A 26,727-nucleotide genomic window follows, 5' to 3' on the forward strand; every position below is an offset into this window, starting at 1 on the left:
AAGAAAATGAGGCCATAAGCCAAGCACAGTGGGAGGAAAGAACGAACAACCTTGATAAACACAGTCTGAGCATTAGTTAAGGGAACTTTTTTTCACAAGCTTCACTTTGCATGCGTTTGGTAAAACAAAACGTATTAAACACAGTGCTCCTCCCAAAGCACATTGCACTATTAGAAGGGGGTGTGTGTGTATGTGTGTGTGCACAATATAGGCCATAAGCCAAGCACAGTGGGAGGAAAGAACGAACAACCTTGATAAACACAGTCTGAGCATTAGTTAAGGGAACTTTTTTTCACAAGCTTCACTTTGCATGCGTTTGGTAAAACAAAACGTATTAAACACAGTGCTCCTCCCAAAGCACATTGCACTATTAGAAGGGGGTGTGTGTGTATGTGTGTGTGCACAATATACGGCCAAAGAGAAGGGTGTGCGGGCTCTCCTACTGCACACCAAGACTTAGTTTGAGGTCACTAGTGGATGAGAAAGAGCTTTCACGTCCCTCTGGTTGCAGAGAGTGAATTGTGTGCAAGGCGCCTCGTTCAGTCAGACAGGGGTTAGGGAGCCTTTTCACTGGCCTAGTGGCCTGTGGAATGGCTGCAACCTTGGAAGGTTCCCTGCACTTTCTGGGATAGGCCTCCACGTAGGCAGAGCCTTTCTGACCTCACTTCCCTCACCTTTTGGAGGACGTGGGAAGGGGCAGTAGATGGGAGAGGAGTGCAGCGGGGAGCAGCGTGGTGCACCGCAGACAGCACGTTTGAAACGTCACTTCAGACACAGGCAACAATGAAATGATGGTGCTCATCACTAACCCACGGTGAGAGCAGCTGACAGGACAAGTGCTGTATGAGGAGTGCTCTTTGTAGCATCACGGGGGGAGACTGTAAGATGCAGAGAAGCCCTTAACTCATGAGCAGAGCCTTGCCTTGCTTCTGCAAGATCTGGAACCATCCAGATGATAAACCTGCGTGGCCACATGCAGACTGTTTTATGGTTGTGTGAGGGCAGGGACTGAGGTGGCCTAACAGGAGAGCTTGACAGACGATACGTTTCAATTAGATCTGCAAAATACCATGTGATTAGAGATGTGTGAAGATCACAGATTGTTGAACCGAAAGAGACAGACAAAATGATAGCAGGTAGAAGCCAACCAGGTAGAAGACGCAGACCGAGAGACACAGGACAGCAGGCTGAAAAGATGGGATAACCAGGGCACTGAAAGGAAATACTGAATTTAGCAGACCTAACTTCCAAACCATGAACCGATGATCAGAGTTACTTTGTCTTCTGCAGACAAAGAGACTCAAAGCGCAGCGCAGGAGACGCTTGATTCTCACAATGTACAGTCTCTAAATATATCTCAAAACGTGCTTGAGGACACTGTGCCTGAAATCTTCCCACGCAGACACACACTGCTAACTCCTGATCTAAATGAAGTCTGCCACTTCCAAGGTCTGTTTTCACTGCAGAACAAACCTAGCCCAGAAACCTGTCGGAATTCTTCTTTTCTTACAGCTCTATTTTTAAAAACTGATTTACTGCTATTACAAATCTGATGTTGCACCTTGGGCAATTGTTACAAAAACTGTTTCCCATTTGGTGTTCCTCCTCACCATGAAATCCATGCCCGGGCGTCCTGCAGGAGCTGCCGCACCGCTGCAGCGGGTGAGAGGTGCTGAGTCCCATTTCGCTGACCTGCAGCGGTTCGCAGCTGACTCCTGCTAAGAGCTGGCTGCAAAAGAAGCATCCCGTTTCAGCACCAAAATTAGGGGGGGGAGGATACATCAACCTCTAGAGAAATCATTGGCATTCGGTTATATGCTACTATTACACCAGAAATTGAACTTTTAATAAAATGGTGATTCCTGAAAGACATGGTACTTCTTCAGTATACTGCGGGGGAAGTGAATACAGAAATAAGCTTCTGATATTCCGTGTCGATAGAACACACACACACACAAAGTACAGACAGACAGACAGTGTGCAGTACAAAATTTTATTGAGACGGGTTTGGGATGACTCTTACACAGAAAGGTGAAGCGTTCAGAAACAGGTCTCCTCTTCCGGGCTCATCTGGAGACAAACGCGACTTGGGACGTCACAGGCGTGACGGTGTTCCTGCACACGGCTCGCGAAACTGCCTCCTGGTAGCCTGTCGGAAGCAGCTAAGCCTGATCCCGAGCAGGCTCTGCACTTGGCCTGCCAGAGCAGGTACCCAGACGGCACGTTCCCCATCAGTACCGGTGAAGGGGAGCCTGGGGAAACAGCCCCTCTGTAGGGGAATGCTCCCCCATGGGAACATGATCTACCTCTGTTGGGGGTGGGGATGGAAAAGACTTCATTCGGACTGCAACTCAGGTATTTCACAGCAATTACATCTTAAATCCACGATAGAAACGGGTGATTATGTAGTAACTCATGGTATCGCCATGACATTCTCTCTGATAGTACTGTAGTTCAGCTTGTGCTCAAATTCCTTTTCAGCAAGATCTGCTTCTGTAAAACACTCCTGTTTCTCGGATACTTTTAAAACACTGATGAAGCATATAAAAGTTTTTACAGTATACAAGGAAAACTAAATAACTGATCACATCTTCAATGCTATCAAAGAGTCTGAGAAAATAACTTTTATTGCATTTTAATTTCTCAATCTCTTTCCTTTTTTAAAAGAGAAAAGTTGTAACGGAAATTCATGACATTTGAGATGAAGAGAAGGGAGAAACAAAATCACACTTAAGCAGGCAGATAATGGGGAAATCAAAGTGTTTAATATGGCTTGTAGCTTAAAGTAATTGATCTGCATTTCCAATCATTAGAGTTATTGCCACATTCCATTCATTTGTCATTGTGAAGATAAAAACATGTCTTTAAAATGCATGTACAGTGGCTTTAAGCCACTGCTGTACATATTGTGCAACTCATCTGAATGCAGTTTAAACACGTCAACTTAATATATTTATGTACAGTATATACACGACGAGAATCCTGTGGTAATACCCCTGAATATTAGCATTTAAACGAGTAATTTTCATGGGAAAAGAAGAAAAAACCCCCATCTATGAAGGTGGCACAACTGCCCGTTTCTGAAGTTTAAACCAATATAATTTCCAGCTGATTTACATAGAAATAAAACTGTGGTCCTGTACAAACTTTACATTACAGGGAAACAGTTTATTTTTAAAAAATATTTACATATTTGAGTACTTAGTTCTTTGCAATAGAGATTATATGAACACAGAAAATTGTATGGTAGGCAGGTTTATTTGTTCGATTTTTCTATTTGTTCTTTGTTGTGCAAATTCCGAATCTCTCTTTTTGTGTTATTATCTGCCTCTATTTGCCTTGTATTACTGCTGCTGCTTTTTTTAGTATTCTGAGTAGGTTGAGTGGCTTTACTTCTAGGAACAGGAAGAAGAGATTTAACTCTTGAAACACCCAACTCTGTCTTTGATTTACTGTTGCTGCTTTCCACAGTTCGACTGCTGCTGAGAGGACGCATTCCATCCTGTGAATAAAAAAAAAAAAAAAAAAAAAAAGGCATTTGCTGTATAAATAATCCTTGCCATTTCACCTGAAAAACAACTGGTCAACCCCACAGAACCCTTGTTATTTGCAGTATTTTGCAGGGGAATATGACAGCTTCTTACTACTTGGTGAGCAAACTACGGCTCTTTTTTGCCTCTCTGGCTGAAATATCATCAACACCTTAGTTCACCAAAATCAGTCAGTCAGTGGGGTTTCTGCACTGCCAGTGAAAAAACACTTAAACTGGATTCTCAGAGGTCTCAGTTTCAGGAGTACCCAAATAAAAAATACGCGTTCTTTCTTTCATGACTGTGGGAAAATGACAGCTGCAACCACAGCCAAAGGGAAAAGATGGAAATTTAGGTAGTTATGAGCAAAAAATACCTGATTTACAGCTTGAATAAAGATACTAGCTTTTTTTTTTGTACCATCAAGGCCATGAATAATTACAAAATAATCACGACAAACGTAATACTTCAGGAACAGAGGTTGAAGTTCTCGTTACGTTTTAATCCATAACCTTATAGACAGCATTCTTATAATGGGATTTTAACATCTCAAATTACTAATGCTAATAAGCTGCATTCTTAAAACACTGGACCATCTTCACCCTGCCCAGATTAGATACCTGAAGTGCCAAAGTCAGGTATGTTGTCACTTTTGTTCCTCTACAGCCAAGAGAAAGGTTCCTGAAGCCGCCTTACGGTGGTCACCAGCGTCTCTTTCAGGAGAGATGCCTGCCGTCCCCCTGACAGAAGGGAGGGTTTGGGCCCTGACAGCTGAACCCAGATCACGCTCTGGGCAGCAGTGTGCATTTTCACTGTCAGCTACTCTTCACGTAAAGGTTGGTGGTGTCGAAACAGACTATTCATCGCTGTTTCTTATTAATCCTTGATTCCACCCATTTGTCTGTATCCTGGATCAAAGATTTTGCATCTCTTACCAGTTTTCTTTCTCCTTCACATACCTGAAAGCATTTTTTCTCCCAGCCAATTAAAAAAACCCCAAAGCCACCCCAACATTACGGGTGTGTTTCCCTTTTAAGTAATTTGTCTCATTACTGTTGACAAGATCTCCCCCGCTCATGCAGTAATGCTTTTGTTAGCTACAGAATTGTATTTACTTTCGGACAAGGATGCTTTTCTACTCTCAAATGCTCTGCCAGACAGCAGTTCTTGCAGCTGCATAGGTTTATTAGAACTGCCTCTAAAAATGTGACGTCTGCTTCCAAACTGGGACTCTGCTCTTCCAGATTTTTGATAAATGTGTTGTAGTAACGACTGTATCTAGAAACAAAGCTTGTCCTTCAAGGAGACCTCTTTCCCCTCCAGCAAAAGGTTGGGTTGTGTTTCCTTCATTTTGGCCAACATTCCCCTACAAAGAGACAGAAAATAATTTTTTTGTTCTCTATGAAATCTTTTGACCGAGTTCTTAAACTCCAAAGTAGCCAGGCTTGTCTACCTCCACAGCAGGAAAAGCACTAGGAAATCACTAGGAAAGATTTACAGTGGGAATGGGTAGGTCAGCTGACTTCCAAAGTCTTCAGGCATCACTGCTATGTGAAGCTTTGATTTAGAACATCTGAAATTAATGTGCTTAGAGAAATATTTAGAAGCCGTATATCTAATCGTGGATTGTGATGTGGAAATTGTTTCCGTTAGTGGAGACTGTCCTCTGAATTTTAAGTAAAATTACAGAAAATATCCTGTCACTTTGAATATCTGGATATGAAAAAAATATGGTGGTAAGGCACCTCATCCAACTTCAGCTTTTTTAATACTTAGGTGTGCAAGCCACAAGACTTTTTGAGGGCTACTTCACTGTACCTGCAGAAAACAGAGTTTCTGTAGAAAACAATTTATCGCCGTCACGGAAAAGCATCTGAATTGGACTCTTAGAGGATCCCTATTGAGGGAACACAGGCAACAGCGTATGCCCTGGCTGAGGTTAATCGAGCTGTGCGCTCAGAAGCTGTCCCGATGTTCAAAAACCCAAGGAGCAAGAGAAGGGAAAAAAGTGTAACTACGGAGAAAGCATAATTTTTACTTTATTATCCAAAGAGTGACAACTAAGCAGCATATAATTTCATATTTAGTAGGGATTTTAGCACCCAGGAACAATGAAAAGATGGCGGCAGCGGACCTGTGATATCTTCCAGTAGTATTCAGCTCATCTTCCCACTCTGAAACTGCTCTGAGGTTAGAAAAATTTATTTTTAGACTCTCTTCCTAGACTCGCCAAACTTACAACACAGGGTTTCTTTCGGTTTCCCCTGAATAATACGGCGAGAGAAGTGTGAATTACAACAAACAGCTAGGTAGAAAAAGGGAGCTGAGTCCCCTTTAAAAACATAAAAGCTATTCTTCACAAACTCCGGTAACACCACGTCTTCTCAGAATTTCTACCGCTGAGAGCTTTGTCACCAGGGCAGCTCCATTCTACTTAGATAACTACACGTAGGAAACCAGTACTTTGCAATCATCTATATCTGGATAATCTCTAAAAAAACCCCAAACAAACCAACCAACCCACCCCAAAACCCATGAACCAGCAGTTTTACATCAGGAACTTGAACATGTTGTGTGCTTCAGCAAACTCGGTAACATCGTTTGGGTGGGGGAATGAACCCGGGGCTTTTATTTCTCTCAAAATCTGATGCAAGTAACTTCATAATGTCAAAGTGTTGACTTAAGAATGTCAACAGTGCTTGGCCTGGGGAGATGGCTTTCTGTAAACATGAAAATGGAGCAAGTACATCCATTGTTTAATCTTCAGTGTCCATTAAGCCACATGGAAGAAATGTCTCCCAAGTTTCCTAAGAACCACGACAGTTTATTCTTGTCATAAACAGGGCACTGGAACACTAGTTCTTTGGATCCAGTCAGGAATTCAGATTTTGGAGCAACTCAAGACACCTTCCCTATCCAACTACAAAACTCGTTCCACCTACCTTTTGTGCTGTTGTTTTACTTGGCTTAGTACCACTTGCTGAAAATACAGGACTGTTCTGCGAGTTACTGAACATCAGTAGCTCATCCTTAGAACCTGCAAACTAAGAAAGACAAGAGAACGGTGATTTTTTTAGTTATTCACCACAGCGATTATGTCTCAGTTTGCCAAGTTTTGGAGTCTTGATTTTATTTTCATGTCGTTTCTGCACAACTCTTCACCAGAGCTTAAGGGCAGATTTCCATATAAATTTTATCCAGCCCCAGGAATACCACGTACAGGAATGATCCTTTTCTCTTCCTCCTGCCATGCTTCTTCCTCATGATTTTCTATCAAACCTCGTGACCACGCAGTATCAGAAAGAGTCTGATCAGCTTTCTGTTCTCATGGAAAACTAGGTAATTTATCCCGGGACAAGCTGATCCAATTCAACTCTGCAACTGCAAGAGCACGCACCCCCAACATAACAGAGGCAGCGGGAAGACATTCAAGTGAAAGGGCAAATTAGAGAGTAGAAATACTTATTTTGATGGCAGCCTGAAATTACATCTCACGAAGTAAACATGTAAGAGCACCCTTCCTCCTGTAAGGCTCTACTAGGCAGCTAGGGAATTCACGACAGAAATTCCAGTCATGGATGGCCCCACCCATGCTAAGGAAACTGAACAAAAGACAGTGACATCTATCTCCTTCCTTATCTAACCCATATTTCCTTGAATTGTCAACAGTGACCAATTGCATTTTACATCTTACTAAACACAGTCTTAGGTTGGTTACCATTTCTTTAAACGCAGCCCATTCTTTCAAGGGTAGACAGAGCTTATCTCTGCTAACTGACCAGTGACTGCCGTGCCAGCTTGCGCACGGGGCTCATGCAAGTACTCTGAATACTTTGAAAAAACCCAACAACCCCACACAAAACAGCATAATAAAGGAGTTCATTAAATAGGTTGAAAAATCTTCCCCAACACCATATTTATTTTTTTTTAATAAAAACGTGGTTGACTTCTAAGAATAAACAGAACACTTAATAAAGCCAAACTAATGGAACTGCTGTTCAGGGAGATCTTGGAGGATGTAACTGCGCAGCCCAAGTAGACAGTAGTCTAAGACTGACTCTGTAGGTGGTTCAAAATGTATAGATCAGCCGCTCCAGTGGGAACACAGGCTGCTGTCACAGCCGTCTACTTCAGCTGTGCCAGAAGGAAAGAAAAGAGTAAATAGCTGCAACTACAGGGAGAGCTGGGTGTGTCTAGTGTAGAAGGAAAAATGAGAGAAGTCCACAGCTCCACCCTCTGCTCCAACAGACCTCCCAGAACCACCCACAACCCCTGCCAGGGTAGAACTCAGCCCCAAACCTTCACTCTCTTCTGCCACTGTGAAAGAAAAAAAATAATGAGGCCAATCCATTCTTTCTTGCTTGGGGCAGCAAAACTGAATTTTGCCTACAGAGCAGAGGAGCTCCGGGCTGGTTCTGTGATAGCTGATGGGATCACTTCAACAAACCAAATGTGCAAGGCATATTAGCAAAAACTTGCTGTGTCTTTAAGACCACAAACCAGTTTCCAGGTGGAAGCATGGTAGCATGAAAGATAACACGGGGAACAATAATGCAGAGGAGGCTATTGTCTCTAGCACTTAGGAACTTACAAATTTCAGCCTCCACTGCTAAAGTCTCTATAAGCAAAAATAGTGAAGGTGTAATTTAAAATAACGCATATTAAACCAGAACACTTACCCTCAAATGTATAATTTATTAGTTGACTTTGGCTTGTTTCCAAATAATTTAATTTTCTTCAGTTTAAGCAGTGCTTGTAAATTAAAAAAATATTTTAAACACATAGCAAACAACTGCATATGGTGATGATGTCGATTATTTAAAAATCTTGTGTTTACCTTGCTTATGTCAGGCTCGGATTTGCTGGAACACATACTTTGAAGTTCCTGCACAAGATCTACTTCATCGTCAGAACCAAGGGACAGCCTTTGCTCCAGATTCAGTGTTCTCGATTGATCCTTCTCTGAAGATCTGGTGAACAACACCAAACAAGTCATGAGAGCAATTAAAACTCTATCTGCCCACTATCTTCAAAGATTCTCCTCTTTTTAAGATGGAGCAATCAATTTTATTCCACTCTCCTCTTTGGGCTGAATTCCAAACACTTAAAAAACCTCTGGCGTACTGTAAGAATAAATATTGTACGCTCTCTCTGCCTGTGAATATGGTAGAACTGAGGTTTCAGGCCGAAGTAAAGTCTCAAACGCAGTTCTCTTCGGCTAGGCCGAACATTTTCTTAGAGAAACTCTGTATCTGCCTAGGCTGAAGTGCCTGCACTGTTTTGAACTGCTGTTCAGTAAGCTGAAAAGCCAGAGGAGCTTTTAAAGTACGATGCCAGGTGAAAAAAGCCTGCGGTTGGCTTTTCATGACAGAGCAAGTGTTATATAATATTCTTACATCATAGACTATTCTGTTACATAAAAAGACACATAGTGCTGCAAGGTTTGTGTGACAGAAATGGGTTCTAAAAATCACACACAAGTACTTAAATTTTATTGTCTCTCAGAAATGATCACTAAAAAGGATTCCTTCCTTCACATGCAGAACCAAAACATTAGCCAACACAACCTCTATCTATTCATTGTAACGTGCTGGTTTACAACACAATTTTACCAACTTTATTGTTTGCTAAGTGTTACAAATGCCAGAAATTAAAACTTACTTTGTGGCGAGAGAAGCTCTTTTCTTAGAGCTTGGTTGCAACATAGTCTTTGATTTTATACCTGCACAAAGGAGAGATTGACTTACTAGTGTGTTATCAGATTTGTTTGCTTCATTTATGCAAAATCAAACACCTTTACTTGGAATCAGGAATATTTGATTCTGATAGAAATGGAAAGCTAGTCATATTAAATTCACCATCCCATTTTTTTACTTATATTCACAGCTATTAACTGGAGTCCAGGAACATGCTCAGGTACGAGGTACAGGATCAGCCATCCTACTTCGGGTTATGTTAATTTGATTTCTGAAAGCCTCTTTAGTGGGATTCACAATTCAGACAGAACCAGCAAGTAAAACCGGGACGTTAAGAGCTGCAGTTCAGCGTCTTGTGAACAAGAGCTGAAGAAACAAATAGCTCAGGTCAACGTTGCAAAGTACCAGGCATCAGGTCTTTCAGTCTTTTATAGATGAGGTAACTGAAGCTAGAATCTTACTGTTTCCAAAGCGTGTGTTTAAGCCTCTTTTAAATCCCTTCCTAGCTCTTCTCTCTGAGGAGTTTACTTTTGTTTTCTGAAAGCAAAAATAAGGCTCTTGATTTTGTCCCCTACAAGTTTTCCTGTTTAACATGGTATCAGGTTATGGTATTCCTAGATTTCCCTTCTAGACAGATGCGTACTTTCATCCCAGTGTAGTAAGGTGAAAAGACATTTCAAAAATGTCAACTACTAATGTAACTTTCACTTTTATACACCCAGTCATAGAAAGGCTTCTTTGTCAAGCAGCATAACTGAAAATGATGTGGAAACTCCCTGAAAACTTGACGGTGTCTTTGACTATTCAGACTTTTTCACATTTATTTTTTGCAATTAAAGAGAAAAATCAAACAAAAATCTTCAATTTAAAACCAAAGATCTCTTCCTCCCACTACAGGGCTTCTAGATCACTCTGCTCAATGTATCTAATAAGACTGAACAAGAGATGCATGATCTGAGGAGGTGTGTATTCATTTATTTTCACTTGGGTTCAAACAACAGAAATTACTGTAGTCAAGTTATGAAGCACACGTAAAAGAACCACCTGGTTAGGTATATTGCAAATTAGGTGCAGAACTAAAGGGTATCAATCAGGTATTGAAGCGTTCTCTCATCTAGTGCTGAGGAAGAGAGCGATAGAGCATCGTTCCATGTGACATGAGGTGGAACCACTGCTCTGTCTTCCACCACCTAAGGAAAAGCCTACCTCACGATCACACAACAGGAGGGGCATTAGAACAAACAAATTAATTAGGATTCCTCACAAAGAAATAACTGGGGCAGGAAGTAAACAGGTTTTTTACCAGTAAAACTAAACATGAGTCTCATTGAATTGGGAATTTTAATTCATAATGTAGAAGAAAAGTTAGATTCACGTCAGCGCAGCTGAAACCCTCGCACCGGCTTTCAGGTGGATATTTGCAAAGAGAAAGCTTTACCTTCAGTATTTATCTCCTGCTTATTCCATGACGGGGAGGATGGATGGCCTGACTTTTTGCGAGGACTTGTGCTCACTTTTCTCCAAGAAGCGTTCTCACCTCTTTTCTTACTACAGTTTTTGTAGCTCGAAACCATGGATAAAGGAAAGTTTCCTCCCTTAAAATCTGCTATATAATTATCTAGCTCTGAAACAAAAGCAGAACAATGTTAAGAAGAACTGACTGTTGCAAATGGGTCTTCTTCGAGTCCCTTATACAGCCACTGGGTTGGTGGCACGGGATGCTCTTAACCACGCACCTCCCCCATCACAATGACCGTTACGTTTTGTGGAACTTTCAAAAAAGGAATCAAACAGTGAAAAGCCCCACTTGGGTGACGTGCAACTACTTGCCTTTCAGACTGCTCACTGTTACCTGTTCTGGGTAGAGGACAGCCATGCAAAACAGCTTTATTTAGCAAGATACTGAGAGCAGCTTTAACAACAGCCTGTTGACCTTGGCTAGGATTTTTTTTGGCTACTGCTTGTCCTGGTACAGATGGTCTTTTCACAGAGGCTCTGGAGAGTATTGCTTCTTGGACTCTGGGAGCTATCACGGCATTCCACAACTTGGACATCCACCTGTAGGCACACAAACAATCCCTTAACTTCAGACACCAATTATCAAACCCCAAGATTCTGGGTAACATCAGATTTTGCATTGAGGAAGCCCATATATTTTGGACTTTCTATTGTACCCCATGTCAGGTAGAAATGATTTTATTTAGGGTTTATGTGTTTGGTTTATATTAAATTATTTGACCCAACTTTCTTCTGGTTGCCTTGGCAAACTATTTACTACCTGATGCTTTTCCTCCTTCACATAAGGACTAGAAAATATCCTTTTCATTTTAAGGCTAAGAGAAGGAATGTCCCAGAAAGATGCCTGTCCATGCATATACAAAGCAATCCCCTTTCACCCCTGTCAGTGCACAGAGAAGTTTCCATGCTCGCAGGGATTCACTCATAGCCTGTTTGCTGCCAGCATGGGAAAAAGGAAGAATTCAGTTATGACTGCGTCCTTCCCAGTGTTCTCCCATTTCCAAACTTGTCCAAATCACAAGATGTTTCTACTTGTACAGCTGCCTTGCTCTCACTCTCCTTTGTTTGATCTATGGCAAACTGTGTTCCCAGTATGCCGTTGATTTTCCGGATTGTCTGCTTTAGATACTGAGTCTGACTACAAAAATGTGATTCAAAGGGACCTGGTTCTTCTGGGACTTTTGCTTTTCTAAGAGAGAAAAGTTACTTTAGTATAGAAGTGAAAAATTGGTATTAGGAAATAAATGCTGTTTCTTGCAACGTTTAGTTCTTGGGGAATAAGAGCTAGGAGTTTCTGCCTCTGCGCTCAGCTCACATCTATAACAGACACTGGGACAATCTTTTTAAAATCAAATCCAACTCTTTCTCCTTCTACCCTCTTACGGGAGGAACATGGTGAGGTTGAGAGTCAGAGGGTTTCCATTAAAGGTCTCTAAGAAATGATTAGGCTTCAGCTTCGCAGAAATCCATTCAGAGAAAGTGAAGGCTAAAATATCTGTTTGACTTAATGAACCATTTTGTTGGGTACACTGACACACAGAAGCCAGCTTATTACTCAAAAGATTGTGACAACGTTTTTTCCCTTCTTTTTTTTGAAGTCAGAATGCATAAATCATTTGGTAGATGTATTTTTGTTTAGTTAAGAAGCATAAGATTGAGTTTTTATGATATATAACCATGCTACACAGGGCTAGTGTACGCTGGATAAAAGTTACATTGCTTAGAAAACTAATTAGCACCGTTGTTAAAATAAGATGTGAAATGCATATTGGAGATGTTCCTTGACGCTTCCTTAGCACGATGTTAGAGGTACCATTCCATATGGATACAGCTGAGCTAAGCTACCAAAATAAACAACTGCTTCCATTTTATTCCTAAAGAACTCTTCCCCTCCGTTTCTGCCTATGTAAGCTTTTGACATTCTGGAATACTGCGAATATAAAGGGTCAGAAATGGGTGCTGCAGAGAGCAAACTGACTGAGCCTACTGCAGCTTAACAGCTGACGGGCTGTACAGCACCGCCCTCTCTAAATAAAATCCCAACCTTAAACTCAGTCTGGGATTAAACTCAGTCTTCGGCTTGCACTCATCTCGATCAAGTCCCCAGTTCTGTGACACAGCCGATACTTAGCAAAGATATAGCACCCCCCTGCTCCTGAAAAAAAGCTGTAAAGTGAAACTCTTCCCTGTTGGAACATCATCTTTAATTCCCTACATCAAAACCAACAGAAAACATGGCTAAAATTCTCCTTATTTATTCACTCTACTCTCTACATGTGAAGCGACATGAAACGGGAGAGCAGGAAGCAGTTTGTGTCCCACCTCCTCTCTCCCTTCCCTGCTGCCTGCTTGTACTGCTTGCCTCGTGCTGCTGCTCAGCCCAGCACACACCCAGCTGGCAGACAGCTGTCTGCGGCCTTAGTGAACAGAACTGACCCAGGGAAGCTTTAACCAACGCAAACCGCAGCAGAAGAGCACCGTGGAGAGGAGGGGCGGGAGGACAGGAGCGGTTAATTAGGCTGAAATAACAGCAACCAGCGAGCTGCTAATTAAACCTATTTATTGCTAGTTATATGACCACACCGTTAGCCATCACGCTGCTAAACTGAAAGCATCCAGTAAGTGCTCACTGGAGCTGGGCTTCTTAATTGTTTATTAGTGGACAGAAACTACATCAAAATGGGGCGTCAGATGGCACATCGCTACTGTAAAAGGCATTTTGGGACTGTGCGCAACAGAAAACAGTGTGAATCCAGTCAGAGTTACTCTTTGGAGAAACCCGGACTCAGAAATGTATAACGAAGGTATCTAAAGAACAGTTTTTCTGTCCTCCACTAACGTCACTGCAATAAATAAACGATTAAGACATTTCAGAGGGCGTGATGCAAGAGGAAGACAGGAGGTAGATGTACCATGTATACTTTAATCTCTTTTTATTTCAGGGCACACAAAATTTCAAGTCGGTGCTACATGCACATTTAGGCTGTGGTAACAACTCTGGATATTAGATAATTTGGCCTTTTAGAATAAGAGAAAAAGGCAAATGAACAAGCTGAATGTATCAGCAACTGCAGAGGGGATGAAAGATGAGAAAGGCAGTGCACATGCCAGGCAAGGGACGCTGAAGAGGGGTCAGCAGAACTACTACAGGAGGGAGAGGTCCGACAGGGAACAGACGTGGCCATTACGAAGCAGCAGAGTGAGAAAAGTAATGTTATGTCTCCAGAAACCAACGTTATTTCCCGAGTTCGGAATAAGTTTGAATCTTAATCAGGGCTCATTACCTTTCTAATGTAGCCAAGAAACAGATTAGTAGAAATCAGTATATTTTAAAATGCTAGCATGATTTCTTGTCTCCCTGGATGGCATTTGCAGATGAGGTGGACTGCGAGCAGACGTTTATGCAACACGCGCTATGCAAGAACAGACAAGATTTTGATCATTCTTTTACTGGACATCTAACCACGTGCATAGCTAAACAGTAGGTATCTGCCTTCCCTCCTACGCGAATACTTCTGTGAGAGTTGGTGTGTGTTGAAAAACGATACCACGTATTTAAGAGAGTGGGAAAACTTCCCGCTCTCTACATTTCCTTCAATCACAACTTTCCTCAGAAGGAAACCTCGCCAACTTTTTAAGCTCAGAATTCCTGCACCTTACACTAACGAGCGGTTTTCTGTACAGCGCTGTCTTGAAATGAAGAACACCACCTTTAAAGGGTTGAGCAATACCTGCCATGCCAGCATGAGTAATATTTTGCAACCTCTGTGTTAGAAAATAACTGAAGATCACAAAAGAAGACTGACTTTCAACTGGTGTTAGACACACGGTTCCCACTCATGTCCTTCCAAACTGCCCTTCTGGTAATTAAATATTGAACATAAGTCTTAAGACTTTCAATAATTTCTGCTAAAATACTTTCAGGGTTGCAGAGTCAGATGGGTTTGTGGCAAAACGTAACTGCTACATCTTTAATAAGTGTCCAGTTGGCACTGAACGGTGTCAAACAGGAAACAGGAATCTTACTTCACTGTCACTTGGCTGTGCCCTGGCACCACGGGACAAGAGAAGAAGTGTTTTGGCCCCAGAAGTGCTTCGGGTGCTCCTAGGCGCGATAAGCAAGAGTTCAGCTGGTGCCAAACCGCAAGAATCCAGTCTATGATCTTGCACACCGGATCACACGGAGGAGGTACTTTGCCTCTGAACTGCAGAGAGAAAAGAGGTTTGACACAACGTAAGACCTCCCTGCAAATACTTTCCTTCAGAGCCCAAGGCAGCTTGTGCTTTTTTCACCTGCTGTATTGCTGTTATGAAAATCAGGAACAGTCAAAAACTGGTCAAACTTTTCTTACTGAAGTCATGTATTAAAACTTATTTCCCTAACCGCAGATATGTCCTTATCAATAAACTTTCCTGTGGGAAACTGAGACCCAAACTGGGCAGCAGTGCTTTCTCTGTGGTGTTTAAGATGAGGATTGCAAGAGGCACCTACTATATCCTGGGCAATATATATGATATAAACGGGCATTTAAAAGAAGGTACAATTACACTGATCAGGAGTGTCTGCTCCAGGCACGTCCTTAGTGGATTTCGATACTCATTTTATACCTATAGCAATGAAGGAAAGATGCCTTCCTCTAGGACTTAGATTTTTTTTAGCATGCCTTCTTAAAGGCAAATTATTTGGTGCCAGAAAACTATTCTGTTTCATCTGACTCCAAATTACAGTCTTCATCATTCTAATCCTAGGATTATCCTCTGGAACAGTTTGAATTAAAGGAAGCATTGAAAGATGCAGTAGGGATAGTATTCGCCAGCGCTGAAGCCAGAGCTTCTTGACAGAGTCTACAGATGAACAATTTAATGTTAAGGTAGGAAAACATTTAAATTGGTCCTGTATAACCCAACAGCCCAAGATAAGGGAAAAAGAGCTTTTTATGTGAAAACAAGGCCATTAAGGCACAAGCAAGGATCTCAGAAATACTCTATTGTTCAAACAATAAATGTGCTTTTATTTTCCATTAGATTTTTATAATAGATTAACCTTTCCTCTATTTTTAACATTGGAATCCCCTATTTAAGACCCACACCAACTGGCATTTAGGTTTGGCATTTGCATGTGGCACAAGTGTGTGTATTTAAAAAAAAAAAAAAAAGGTAGGAGCACACTGGGCATTGCCGTTCATTATTTAATCATAGAATCATAGAATGGTTTGGGTTGGAAGGACCTTAAAGACCATCTAGTTCCAACCCCCCTGCCATGGGCAGGGACACCTTCCACTAGACCAGGTTGCTCAAAGCCACATCCAGCCTGGCCTTGAAGACATCCAGGGATGGGGCATCCACAGCTTCTCTGGGCAACCTGTTCCAGTGGGAAGATGCATGAAGACACACAGCTTTGTTTCTCCAAATGGCCACCATCTGCATAGAAGCTTTAGGGAAAATGAACTTGATGAGACACTACCCAAATCCTGTTCAACTTCAGCCAGAGGTGGGAGCCTATTACATGGTTCAACTCTACCCTGTGAGGCCGGGATTGCTTTTAAGCCCAGACAAAACAGCCCCAAAATGACACCTGTTATGTGATGCTGAAGTTCTGGTAGCCGAAGCAGTTAGGCAGAGTGGGTTTGATCCAGCCTTTGCCTGCGAACAACTCAGAACACCACTGCTTCTGCAACTCTCCGCACCGCCGTATTTCTTGGCCTCGTGCTCACGGGAGACAGTCCTTCCCTCTGGTCTTGATGATTTACGATCAAAGTGTTTCTGTCCTTTTATAAAGGGGCTGAGATCACCGGATATTCTCCAGCTTGAGAATACGACCCTTTTCCTCAGGAGGACAGAGAGGAATTCTGCTACATGCTTTTACCGCACTGTGCTCTGGCCTGTACCTCAGTCCAGCACTGTAGCGCATCTGCAAGACACCAGCGTGAACCAACGCCCCGAGTTGCCTACAGACACTCCCCACCCTCCCCAGCCTTTGCACAAGGATTCTGGAAGCTCTTCGCACCCTCAGACCAGGCAACCGCCCATAACGATCCCAGCTTCCTGTGCCTGTTGGGACTCGGAGATGTGAAGCACACGGGGAAAAGAGCAAACCAAGTTTCACACAGAAAACAGTACGTAAGGACCTGTGCACCTGAAAAAAGGGATTGTAAGGAGTTTCACCGATACATTTCACATGATCATTTGGTTTTATGTTCTGTATCCTTGTTCTTGCTATTAAAGAATACCTAGGGATGTTTCTAAATTTCCTCATTATCATAAGCGAAACGTTCAGTTACCCCACATTTCCTCTTCAGGATCTCTCTGAATCAATAAGCTTTTGTAGATGAGAACAGTGGCCCAGGGTACAGGAGATGGCACCCCCAAGGATAACCAAGGCACGTACAGCTGAACACTCAGAACCCACAGTGGGTCTGTTGTCCCAGACCGGGACTCTCTGCTACTGACAGTTTTTCCTAGTCCTAGAACAATCTCCCTTTTTCAGCCGTTCAAAACTCTGCTGCCAAGATTATTTTCCTTTGCAGCTGTTTTGATTAAACTCCCCCCGCCAGGATCTAACACTGCCTGTCTGTCTGCCGTAGCGGCTATCACACTGGAATGGTTTTCTTCCAAAGAACTGGAAAAAACCCCACAATTCTGCTTTGGCCCACATCCTTCATTTCATACCCCATCCTCCAGTTCTTATTGATGTTAGAACAGGCTTCCCATCTTTGCTCTCTTTTGGACTTTTGCTCCAGCTTCAGCAGGCCTGTTGGCTCAAGGCCACTTCCCTGCTGATGGGTTTTCACCCGGCTTCCCACGTTGATATGAAGATCAAGAAAACTCCTTTTGCTGCTTAAAACTTAGTTAGATGTCCTGTGTGTTGTCTATCTTATTTCAGATAGACAGAGTAAGTTCCTTGAGAATGGGATAGATTCTTACTACCATGCTCACACAGACGATGAAAAAAATGACTGAAGGGCATTGTCATCCAGTGTCCCCAGCATCATTATCTGCAGCCAACCGGGGCGTTTATGCTAATCAGCCACGGCCACACCCCTTCCTACATAAGGCCAAGCAAATTTACAGATACACAGCCTGTGTCTGCCCAGAAATGAATGCTTTTTCCCCCAAACAACTTAGTTATCTGCTCAGCGTTTGGCATTGCCATCGTCCATCTTTCACAAACCTGGTAATGAACTGAATTGCTGAAGCCAATCCAAGTTCTTACCTTGTTTATAACTTTTCTTCTTAAAAACCTCCGAAGCAAGCCACGCATCGGTTCCCCATCCCACCGGAGCTGAACCCAACGGAAGTGCGGCTGAACCAGCAGGTCAGAGCCATGGAGATGACACTTTGCGATTGTCCCCAGTAAAAAGCAGTTCTCGTGAAAGTAAAAGGCACCGGAAACTCCATTTGCTAAAAATGAACCATAAGCATTTTTACTGAAATGCTCAAAGCTTTGACATAATTTCACAGAAAAGCAAGAAGCAGTGACATAATTAGAAAGAAAAAGAAAACCCCTAAATTAGCCTTAAAACGTGGTATTTGCTTAAGAACAACTGTTTGCAATGAAATATAAACACTTCCAATTCCAGTTTTCTCCTTGAAAGTTCCCCGTTTTTCATGTGCCATAATACAAGTGTACCATCGTAAAAACATTTCTCCCTCCCAAATTCTTTAAATACCTCTTTGAATAGTGCAGGGATTTTCCGAGCTCCGATTCTCAAGAGGTGCCAGAAAATCTCCCAGTAATTCAGCTAAAGAAGCTCTCTCCAGATTTTCCAGAATCACAATGGTTGTCTTGTTTGCAGGAGGCTGTTTAACTGGGACCAGACAAGCTGAAACAAACAAAAATCCATGAATGCCTGCTTAGGAAAACTGCCTTATGTATGGATACAGCTTTTACTGTTCCTAAGGCAACAAAGGGTTTTTTATTTATTTATTGCCTTTTAACCTGTTCACAGAAGTGGACAGACTGTATGAGATGTTGCAAACTGGAAGCATAAAAATCACACAATGGAAAGAATATCATACTGTACAGTAAGGGGGGGGGGGGAAGGAAAGCTGTCATTAAAATAAATTCCTGAACTGGCTGGAATGGGATCTTTGTAGATAGGAAGGATTTCAGAACACTGAAAACAGCCACCATGGGAAAGAGAGCAGAGACCTCTGGAAACGTTTCTTTCGTTTGCTGTGATACATCTTAGACTTTTAACGTGTACTTGTCATGCCACGTCGTGATAAAAGGATTTGGAACATTCCACGTTCCAACCTTAATCGTTGTGTGAGATTGCCTGTTGGTTTGCTGCTGTCCCCTCTCCCAAACCTCTTCAGTGTCTTTAAGAATCACCCACATAATCAGAGCTAGTTTGGGGCACAAACAGTAGCACCTCAACCTAATAGGCATAAAAATTATATAAATCTCTCCTTTTGTCACATTTCACCTATTTCCCTTTACTTCACCCGATTTAAACATCTCATTGCCTAAAAATATACAGCCTTTGCTGTGTTCCTGTGACACGAAATCCCAGAGGAATGCTTCCGTAATAGCAGCATCAAACAAAACACTGAGTATATTATGCCTCGCGTTGCTTCAAAACTTTCTGAAGGTGGTACTGAAGTTGGTCGTTAAGGAAAATGATGAGTAATGGGGCAAAACTTAGAGCAACTGATGATACTGTATCTGATGACTGGTACTTATTTGCAGTCTCCTGACTATTACTGCCCTGTTTGGATATAGCTGGGTAGCAGGGAGGAATGGTACCTCCTCTGTGTCTGAGGGAAGCATTCAAAGAGGAGGAGAGGGCGCTCCTAGGACGGGAGACGTGGCAGAACAACGGGGCAAGAAGCAGACAGGACAATGAGTGACCTGGCAGCAGCACAGTGCTGGAACGCAAGCACAGACTGTTAGGAGAGGCGTGTTGCTGACACAGAGTACAGCATCCAAAAGCAGCAGCTTTCCTGAGAGAGAGTGGCTAGTGAACAAACGGGACTATGAGTGATCTCTGGAACAGGTTGCCCAGAGAAGCTGTGGATGCCCCATCCCTGGAAGTGTTCAAGGCCAGGCTGGATGTGGCTTGGAGCAACCTGGTCTAGCGGAAGGTGTCCCTGCCCATGGCAGGGGGGTTGGAACTAGATGATCTTTAAGGTCCCTTCCAACCCAAACCAGTCTATGATTCTATGATTCTTGCCTGCAGGCCAAACACCAAAGCCCAGCTGGCTTCTGACTAAATGGTCTCTTCCCCTCTCCCAGCAATACGACGGCACTCAGAATGACATGTGGGAATAATCACTGGCAGAAGCTATCCTCCAAACAGTGACCAGGATTTCCTGGGAGAAAAAACTGACAGAGAGCAAAGTCACACCAGGAAGGGTGCTAACAAACGGAACGGGGCACTGTGCGCCCCTGTAGGGGCCCACGGGGCGGCTCTTCTTTTGTGCAGGAGCGGAGGGGACTGATAGTCTGGTGCAACCAGGAAAGCCAGTGAAAGGGACAGGATGGAAGCAGACCTGAAGGATAGCCCCACACTGCAAACACACAGCAGGTAGAAGGCAGCACTCAGTCTCGCTGAATTGTAGTTTTTTCTATTAAAAAGTTAGCAATTCTAGCTTGTTCGAATAAAAGATTTGCTTAGGAGATTCAAATTCCTCTGGGTGTTTCTGCTCTGCCCATAACGAGAAGGAAAAAGGTAGGGACTGATCCTCGCAAAGCTCTGGATGTCCTAAGGTTTCACCACGGTAGCACAGGAGGATGCGTGCAGAGGAGCTGCACTGGAACAATCGAAATCAGTGCAATTTCCAATGCCGAAAGCCCAGCCTCTTTCAGTATTGAAAACAAAATCACAGCTCCTGAAACACAAGGTTATTCCAAGCAGTAGTAACATTTCTCTCTTATTTTTAACGTGAATGACCATATTCCGTGAGAGGTAAATAAGATCCTAGAGCTGGAGAAGAGGCCAGAATAATAAAAGAGAACCCCCCCAAATTTTTGGATGAAAACAAGGTCTTGCTATCAAGGTTACATTCAAACTATATTGCTAGTTCTTGTCAACAATGAACCCCCAAACTGAACACTCCTAAAACAGAAATGGGGGGAAAAAAAACAACAGAAGAAAGCTGCAAAGAGGTAAAAGCACCTACATATTTGAGAACTGATTGCAAGGAGCAAAACTGTATTTGAGCCAAAATGAATTTGAGTGATACCAAAGAAAAGGAAGCATCATGTCACCCTTCAGGCTCTTCTATTATGACTGCATATGCCATACTCTGTGTTGTTACATACTCTATCGTTACTGTATGGTTAGTACTATGGCAAACTGAAAGAAATCAGAGTTGGAATGCATGAGAACGGGCAAGACACAGCACAACCTGCCCATGAAAAAGCCCTCCACAGAAAATACTGCTTTTTCCTTCACTTTTAGCACTATTCTGTTCCTTTTTTTATGTTCTCTTTCCTACTTCTAAGTGAAACATATGGCCCTGTTACTCCGTTTCCTTACTTCATTTGCCCATTTTCACCGTCGTTATCTTTGGCTGCTTCGTCCTTTTCCACTCTTACCAATTACTCATCGTGAACGTACAGGGGCAAAGCCTACCGACCAGACTGAGAACACCTCGCTGCGGAGCACCCAAGATTAAACTTAATCTGCCTGTAGCTGTTCACATCCATTAAGAGAAAAATGGACATTTCAACAGAAATTCAGCTTTGCCCCGCAGTAAGGGGTCAGCACACACACACACACTTCCCTACCCCGGTGACAAAATCTGGCTCAGACCCACAGACAAGTACCTAGTATCAAAGGCAAGTGGTCTGACTTTTTAAGGACTCTTTCACTGTACCTTTTATTCACAGAAAGATAGTAATTACAGCTTCCCTTCTCATATATTTTTCTTAAAAAGCCATCAGAACAGCTACAGTAAGGCAACAGACCATCGCTCTGATTCAGTAGATCTGAGCCATAGCAATCAACTGCTAAAGGCTCGCAAACAAAAAAAATGAGAGAAAAAAATATTTGGAACTATTAATTTTACTTAAATGGCAGAAACTTTTGATAGAGCTCCCTACTGGACCCACACACATAGTTCTACCTCAGTTTAGATGCATCATTATTCCCTAGGCACCTGGAAAACGATGGGATCTGTTAAAACATGCCAGCCACTATGCAAAATGGTTTCATGTATTTTGTTACTTTGTACCATTAAAAATTTTCCTACAAATTACCAAAATCAGCCCTGCTGAAACAGCCTTACCACTGCTGATGAACAGTTCTGCAAGCTGCTCCTTGGAGAAACCAGCATCCACCTCAACTCTAACGATTTCGCAGGTGGATCCTGCAGCCACTTGCTTTTGCTGTGTTGAAAACATACAGATTTGGTGAAATAGTGCAAACTCTAATTTATGAACGACTTCATCTCTTTGTGTCAATACCTTCATGCAGGCTGCTATCTGATACGCTATGTAGTCCTGCAAACTTCCTTCTGGACCGTGGAAAATGACATTACGGTATTGTTCAACCTACAGACAGACAAGAAATTATTCTTGGCAGTTTACAGGCTTGATTTGGTTGGTTTTTTTTTTTACCTAGATGAGACAATCAGCACTTAGAAGATGTAATTCTTTGTTTGGCACCACTGGAGCTGATAATCCTTCGTATGTTAGTTTCAAAACAGGCAATATTTATATGTGACATCTTGGGAATGTATTGAGAAATTTATATCCTAATTTGGAAAGCTACAGGGAAAGGTATCTTGTCATTGTAACAATCAGTAAAACTTGAAAAACCCAGGTGGGAAGGATGAGTTTAAGAGTCACAAAGATTTTCTTGATTTGGAAGTAAACTAGACAAAGCAGAACGCAGTTAAAATGACCAGAGAGCAGCTTAAGTCACTGCTGACTTAAGGGCTTAGACTGAGGGCTCGATTTCTGGTTGCAGTGGGATCATGCTATCAAAATGGCAGAACAAAAATGATTTCATCTATCTTAACTGTAAAATTACGCCTACAAAATCGGTGAGGAAGTACGCTCACACCGTTGTGCAATACTGTTGGGTACAACAGAAACCTGTGGCACCCAACTCTGCTTCGAACACCACAAAATACTATCCAAGGACATCGCAGAAATTAGGCCAATTTTAAACCAATTCCCATTTGATTAGCAACGTTAAAAACAATGATCTGTGAAAGTTAACGCAATCATCCAGTTACCCTTACATTTTGAGGCATTAAATAAACTGTAAGTTACAGGAGAGTTATTTATAAGCTACTAACGAAGTTCAGCTCTCAAACAACTGCTTACACGAACGCTGCTCTAGTTTACTTCCCCCTCAAAGTCGAATGAAGAAACTTTGTGAAGAAGGAAGATATCACAGAGCTTTTAATACATTTTCTTAAGCAGTTCAGTTAATCCGAGGGCAGCTAGCTGAAGAAGAAAGTTAACGCCCTCACGTGACTCAACTTACTGGGGTAACAGTTAGGGGGAGCTTTATTTTAAAGCAACAGCTTTCATCCCTTTTCATTTGTTTTAGGAAACTTGATGTTCTTTCATAGAGTAGAAGATCAACTTTTTTTTGGTCAGGAATATTTTTGGGAACAGACAGGAGCTAGCTTGGTACTCACCAGGCGGAGGTAATTCTGGAGAGTCTGAAGATGGATCATCGATGCGTAAGTCACGCTGTTTAGGCAGCCTTCTTGAGGTCCTTCAGAGAGAGACACACACGTAACTTCCCTAGATCTCTCCTGTTTGTAAACACGCACGATGGAGATGGCAGCTTTTCATGCAGCATTCTACAGCGAGCTCCTAAAACTACAGGCTACGCAAATCGAAAGGGGGAAGAAACGAAAAGCGTCTGTCTAGCAGCATAGACGCATGGGTACCCGTGAACTCACTAAAGCGGATACCGCTGTGTAACTGAAAGAGGCAGCGGCTCTTCTGTGTGCCAGCATATTCTCTAAACGTTGCAGAGCCTTCCCAATCCAGTCAATTGGATAGGGCATTTCTGAGGATCAAAAAACACTGAGTAACCAAACCAGTGGCAGGTGATCCTCAGATTATGTATTTTGTATGGAGGGTCTGTCTGGGTTTTGGCTGGGGCAGAGTTAATTTTCTTCCCAGCAGCTGGCGTAGTGCCCTGTTTGGGATTTGGGATGAGAAGAGTGTTGCTAACACACTGATGTTTTAGTTGTGCTGAGCAGTGCTCACACAGAGTCAGGGAGCTCACAGCTGCTCACACTGCCCCACCAGTGAGGAGGTTGGCGGGGCACACAAAGCTGGGAGGGGACACAGCCAGGACAGCTGACCCCAACTGACTAAATGGATATTCCGTACTGCATGCCGTCATGCTCAGCGTACAAACCAGGGGTTAAGCTGGCCAGGAACTGGCTGGGCACTGGCGGGCAGGTGGAGCAGCTGCACTGTGCATCGCTTATTCTGTATATTCTTTTCCTTTCCCCCTTCCTTTTCCGTCCTATTAAGCTGCCTTTATCTCAATCCATGTCTTTACTTCTGCCCCCACTCCCCCTCCCCTCCCGATTTCCCTCCCCGGTCCCACTGCAGGGGAGAGCGAGCCAACGGCTGCGTGGTGTTTAGCCACCTGCCAGCTTAAACCACAGCAGTGTCTCACCATTCAAAACTGAAAATTATGAATTGACCGTTACCAAACAAAAACACGGTGATATGCTCAGCTCTGTTCTTCTTCAAAAAGTCCCATGGTGGTTGGGAAAAAATCTGACCTGTCGACCACGAAATGTTTCCTGAAGAAAAAATAAGAGAGGGATAGTCCCTGCATCTATGGGAAGTGTCCTACACTCCAGCACATTCGGTTGCTTACAGTCGCCGTGTGCGTACGCTGACAGATCTGACAAACAAGCCGGTCCCACGTACTAAATCATACTCTTATCTGACACACGACTGAGGACACCCATGTTTTCTGCCAATTAAGTTTAATAGCTAGCCTGTGTTTACAGCTTCACCTGTAAAATAAAGTGAGATAATTTGCCCAGTCTAGCGTGAATAGGGTTCTTCTGGGGTGGTGGGCAGGTGGAGGGGGATTTAAGATGAAGGACATGAACTTTCAGTAGCCTGTGCAACTGTTACTACTACTACGACATCTTGGCCAACTTCCCATCATTATAAAATGTGCTGGTTTTAGCAGCACCTTTACATCCTTCTGTTTTACCTTGGTACGTAAAGCTGCATGAACCAGGAGCAGTTCTGTTCTACCTATGCTCCCGCTTTACAGTCTGGATATGCTGTACATTCTGCATGTACCGTAAAGACAGAGTGGGCTTTCCTTTGACTTGTTTGCTCCACCTGTAATACAGGTCCCTCTGGAGTAATGAGTTGAGTGAAGGACTCATTAACATAGGACCTACGTAGCGTATCACCAATTGTAGGACCTACACACCTGGAGTGCTGCGTCCAGCTGTGGAGCCCTCAACATCAGAAGGATATAGGCTGGTTGGAGCGAGTCCAGAGGAGGCCACAAAGATGCTCAGAGGGCTGGAGCACCTCTGCTATGGGGACAGGCTGAGACAGTTGAGCTTGTTCAGCCTGGAGAAGAGGAGGCTCCGGGGAGACCTTATTGCAGCCTTCCAGTACCTGAAGGGGCTACAAGGAAGCTGGGGGGGACTTTCTGCAAGGGCCTGTAGTGACAGGACAAGGGGTAACGGGTTTAAATTGAAAGTGGGGAGGATTAGATTAGATATCAGGAAGAAATTCTTCCCGGAGAGGGTGGTGAGGCCCTGGAACAGGTTGCCCAGAGAAGCTGTGGATGCCCCATCCCTGGAAGTGTTCAAGGCCAGGCTGGATGAGGCTTTGAGCAACCTGGTCTAGTGGAAGGTGTCCCTGCCCATGGCAGGGGGGGTGGAACTGGATGAGCTTTAAGGTCCCTTCCAACCCAAACCATTCTATGATTCCATGACCTCACAGTCCCCGAGATGATACTAAAGCGTGCAGTGAACTGTACCGTACACACAGTTAAAAGTCAAGAATGCTTTCATGCCAGCTGTGTTCAAAGTTCCACAGCTAGTACTGGTCTTTCTTAGCCTAAGCTTTAAAAGATCCAGAAATCTAAATATACTTTTATCTTACTTAGAAAACCGCACAAATTCAAGAACCACCCCTCAGTTTTTTCTTTCCGTGTTACCCCGATGCCGATACCTAGTTTGACAGACAATATACTGCTTGCACCGAGGCCAATGCTGGATTCTGCGGCGCTACTGAACGACAGGTCTTCTAGGCTCCTCCATCCATCAGAAGTGATTGCCTGGAAATGGTTTGTCACTGCCTGACTCACTGCCTTTGAAAAATCCTCCCAGGATGTCTGTTTGCGGATATTTAAAGCACATATTGTGTTTTCTGTATCAAATTCCTCTGTGCCACAGTGGGCTGGTTCAGTGCCACTGACTGAAATCCTTACGGGTACATTAAGAGCATCTGTTGACAAACAGAAAACCAAGAATGAAGAAAAACTGTAAAACTCACTTAAAAAAAACCCGCTATTATTAAAGACCAAGATGATCTAATACTGCAGAGGAAAGCTACAGAATAACTTCAGCTACGGAAAAGCAAATGGTGAAGAGCAGCAGGGAACACCACCACAAAACCAGAGTGGTGATGACAAACTCGTATCGAGATAGCGGTCTCTTCTTACATTACCAAAAATCAGTATTGTTACGCTTAAACAACAGGAAGCCAGACAAAACTTACTTAACCTTTTATTTCCTCTTTACAGACCGATTTCTTACACATTAAGAAAATGGTAGGTAGTGTCTTAATGTTTCAGTTTATGGTGGTTATACACATTTTTATTATCGGTGCAGAAAGGGATTTTCTGGCAGTAGCACACAAGTGGAAAACGCAGTTAGCGGAGCCAGACGTCTTTAAAGAAAAAGGGAGGGCAGTGAATTCACCTGGAAGGGTACAGGTGATTTGCTGCAGAACAAACCGACAAAGTACTAAAAAAACAAAGTTGGAAGTATACCTGCACATTCTAGAAACA

General features: G+C 43.0%; 1 protein-coding gene across 1 annotated transcript in view; it reads right to left on the bottom strand.

Annotated features, from left to right (window-relative positions):
* Positions 1-2,746: 2,746 nt before the first annotated feature.
* Positions 2,747-26,727, bottom strand: part of CTTNBP2 (cortactin binding protein 2) — a gene marked incomplete at its 5' end in the record, with an annotated part of 53,549 nt that continues 29,568 nt past the window's right edge. Inside the window, 14 exons of the mRNA XM_010149285.1 lie at positions 2,747-3,502; positions 6,473-6,574; positions 8,368-8,500; positions 9,192-9,252; positions 10,665-10,850; positions 11,079-11,284; positions 14,771-14,949; positions 17,958-18,145; positions 18,415-18,567; positions 21,980-22,079; positions 22,158-22,244; positions 23,345-23,424; positions 24,383-24,478; positions 25,887-26,162. Of these exons, the coding sequence (XP_010147587.1) occupies positions 3,257-3,502; positions 6,473-6,574; positions 8,368-8,500; positions 9,192-9,252; positions 10,665-10,850; positions 11,079-11,284; positions 14,771-14,949; positions 17,958-18,145; positions 18,415-18,567; positions 21,980-22,079; positions 22,158-22,244; positions 23,345-23,424; positions 24,383-24,478; positions 25,887-26,162 (2,093 nt within the window). The remainder of the gene's footprint in view (positions 3,503-6,472; positions 6,575-8,367; positions 8,501-9,191; positions 9,253-10,664; positions 10,851-11,078; positions 11,285-14,770; positions 14,950-17,957; positions 18,146-18,414; positions 18,568-21,979; positions 22,080-22,157; positions 22,245-23,344; positions 23,425-24,382; positions 24,479-25,886; positions 26,163-26,727) is intronic.

This window comes from Eurypyga helias, unplaced genomic scaffold (genome assembly GCF_000690775.1).
Source record: "Eurypyga helias isolate BGI_N326 unplaced genomic scaffold, ASM69077v1 scaffold10893, whole genome shotgun sequence".
NCBI classification, from domain to species: Eukaryota; Metazoa; Chordata; class Aves; order Eurypygiformes; family Eurypygidae; genus Eurypyga; species Eurypyga helias.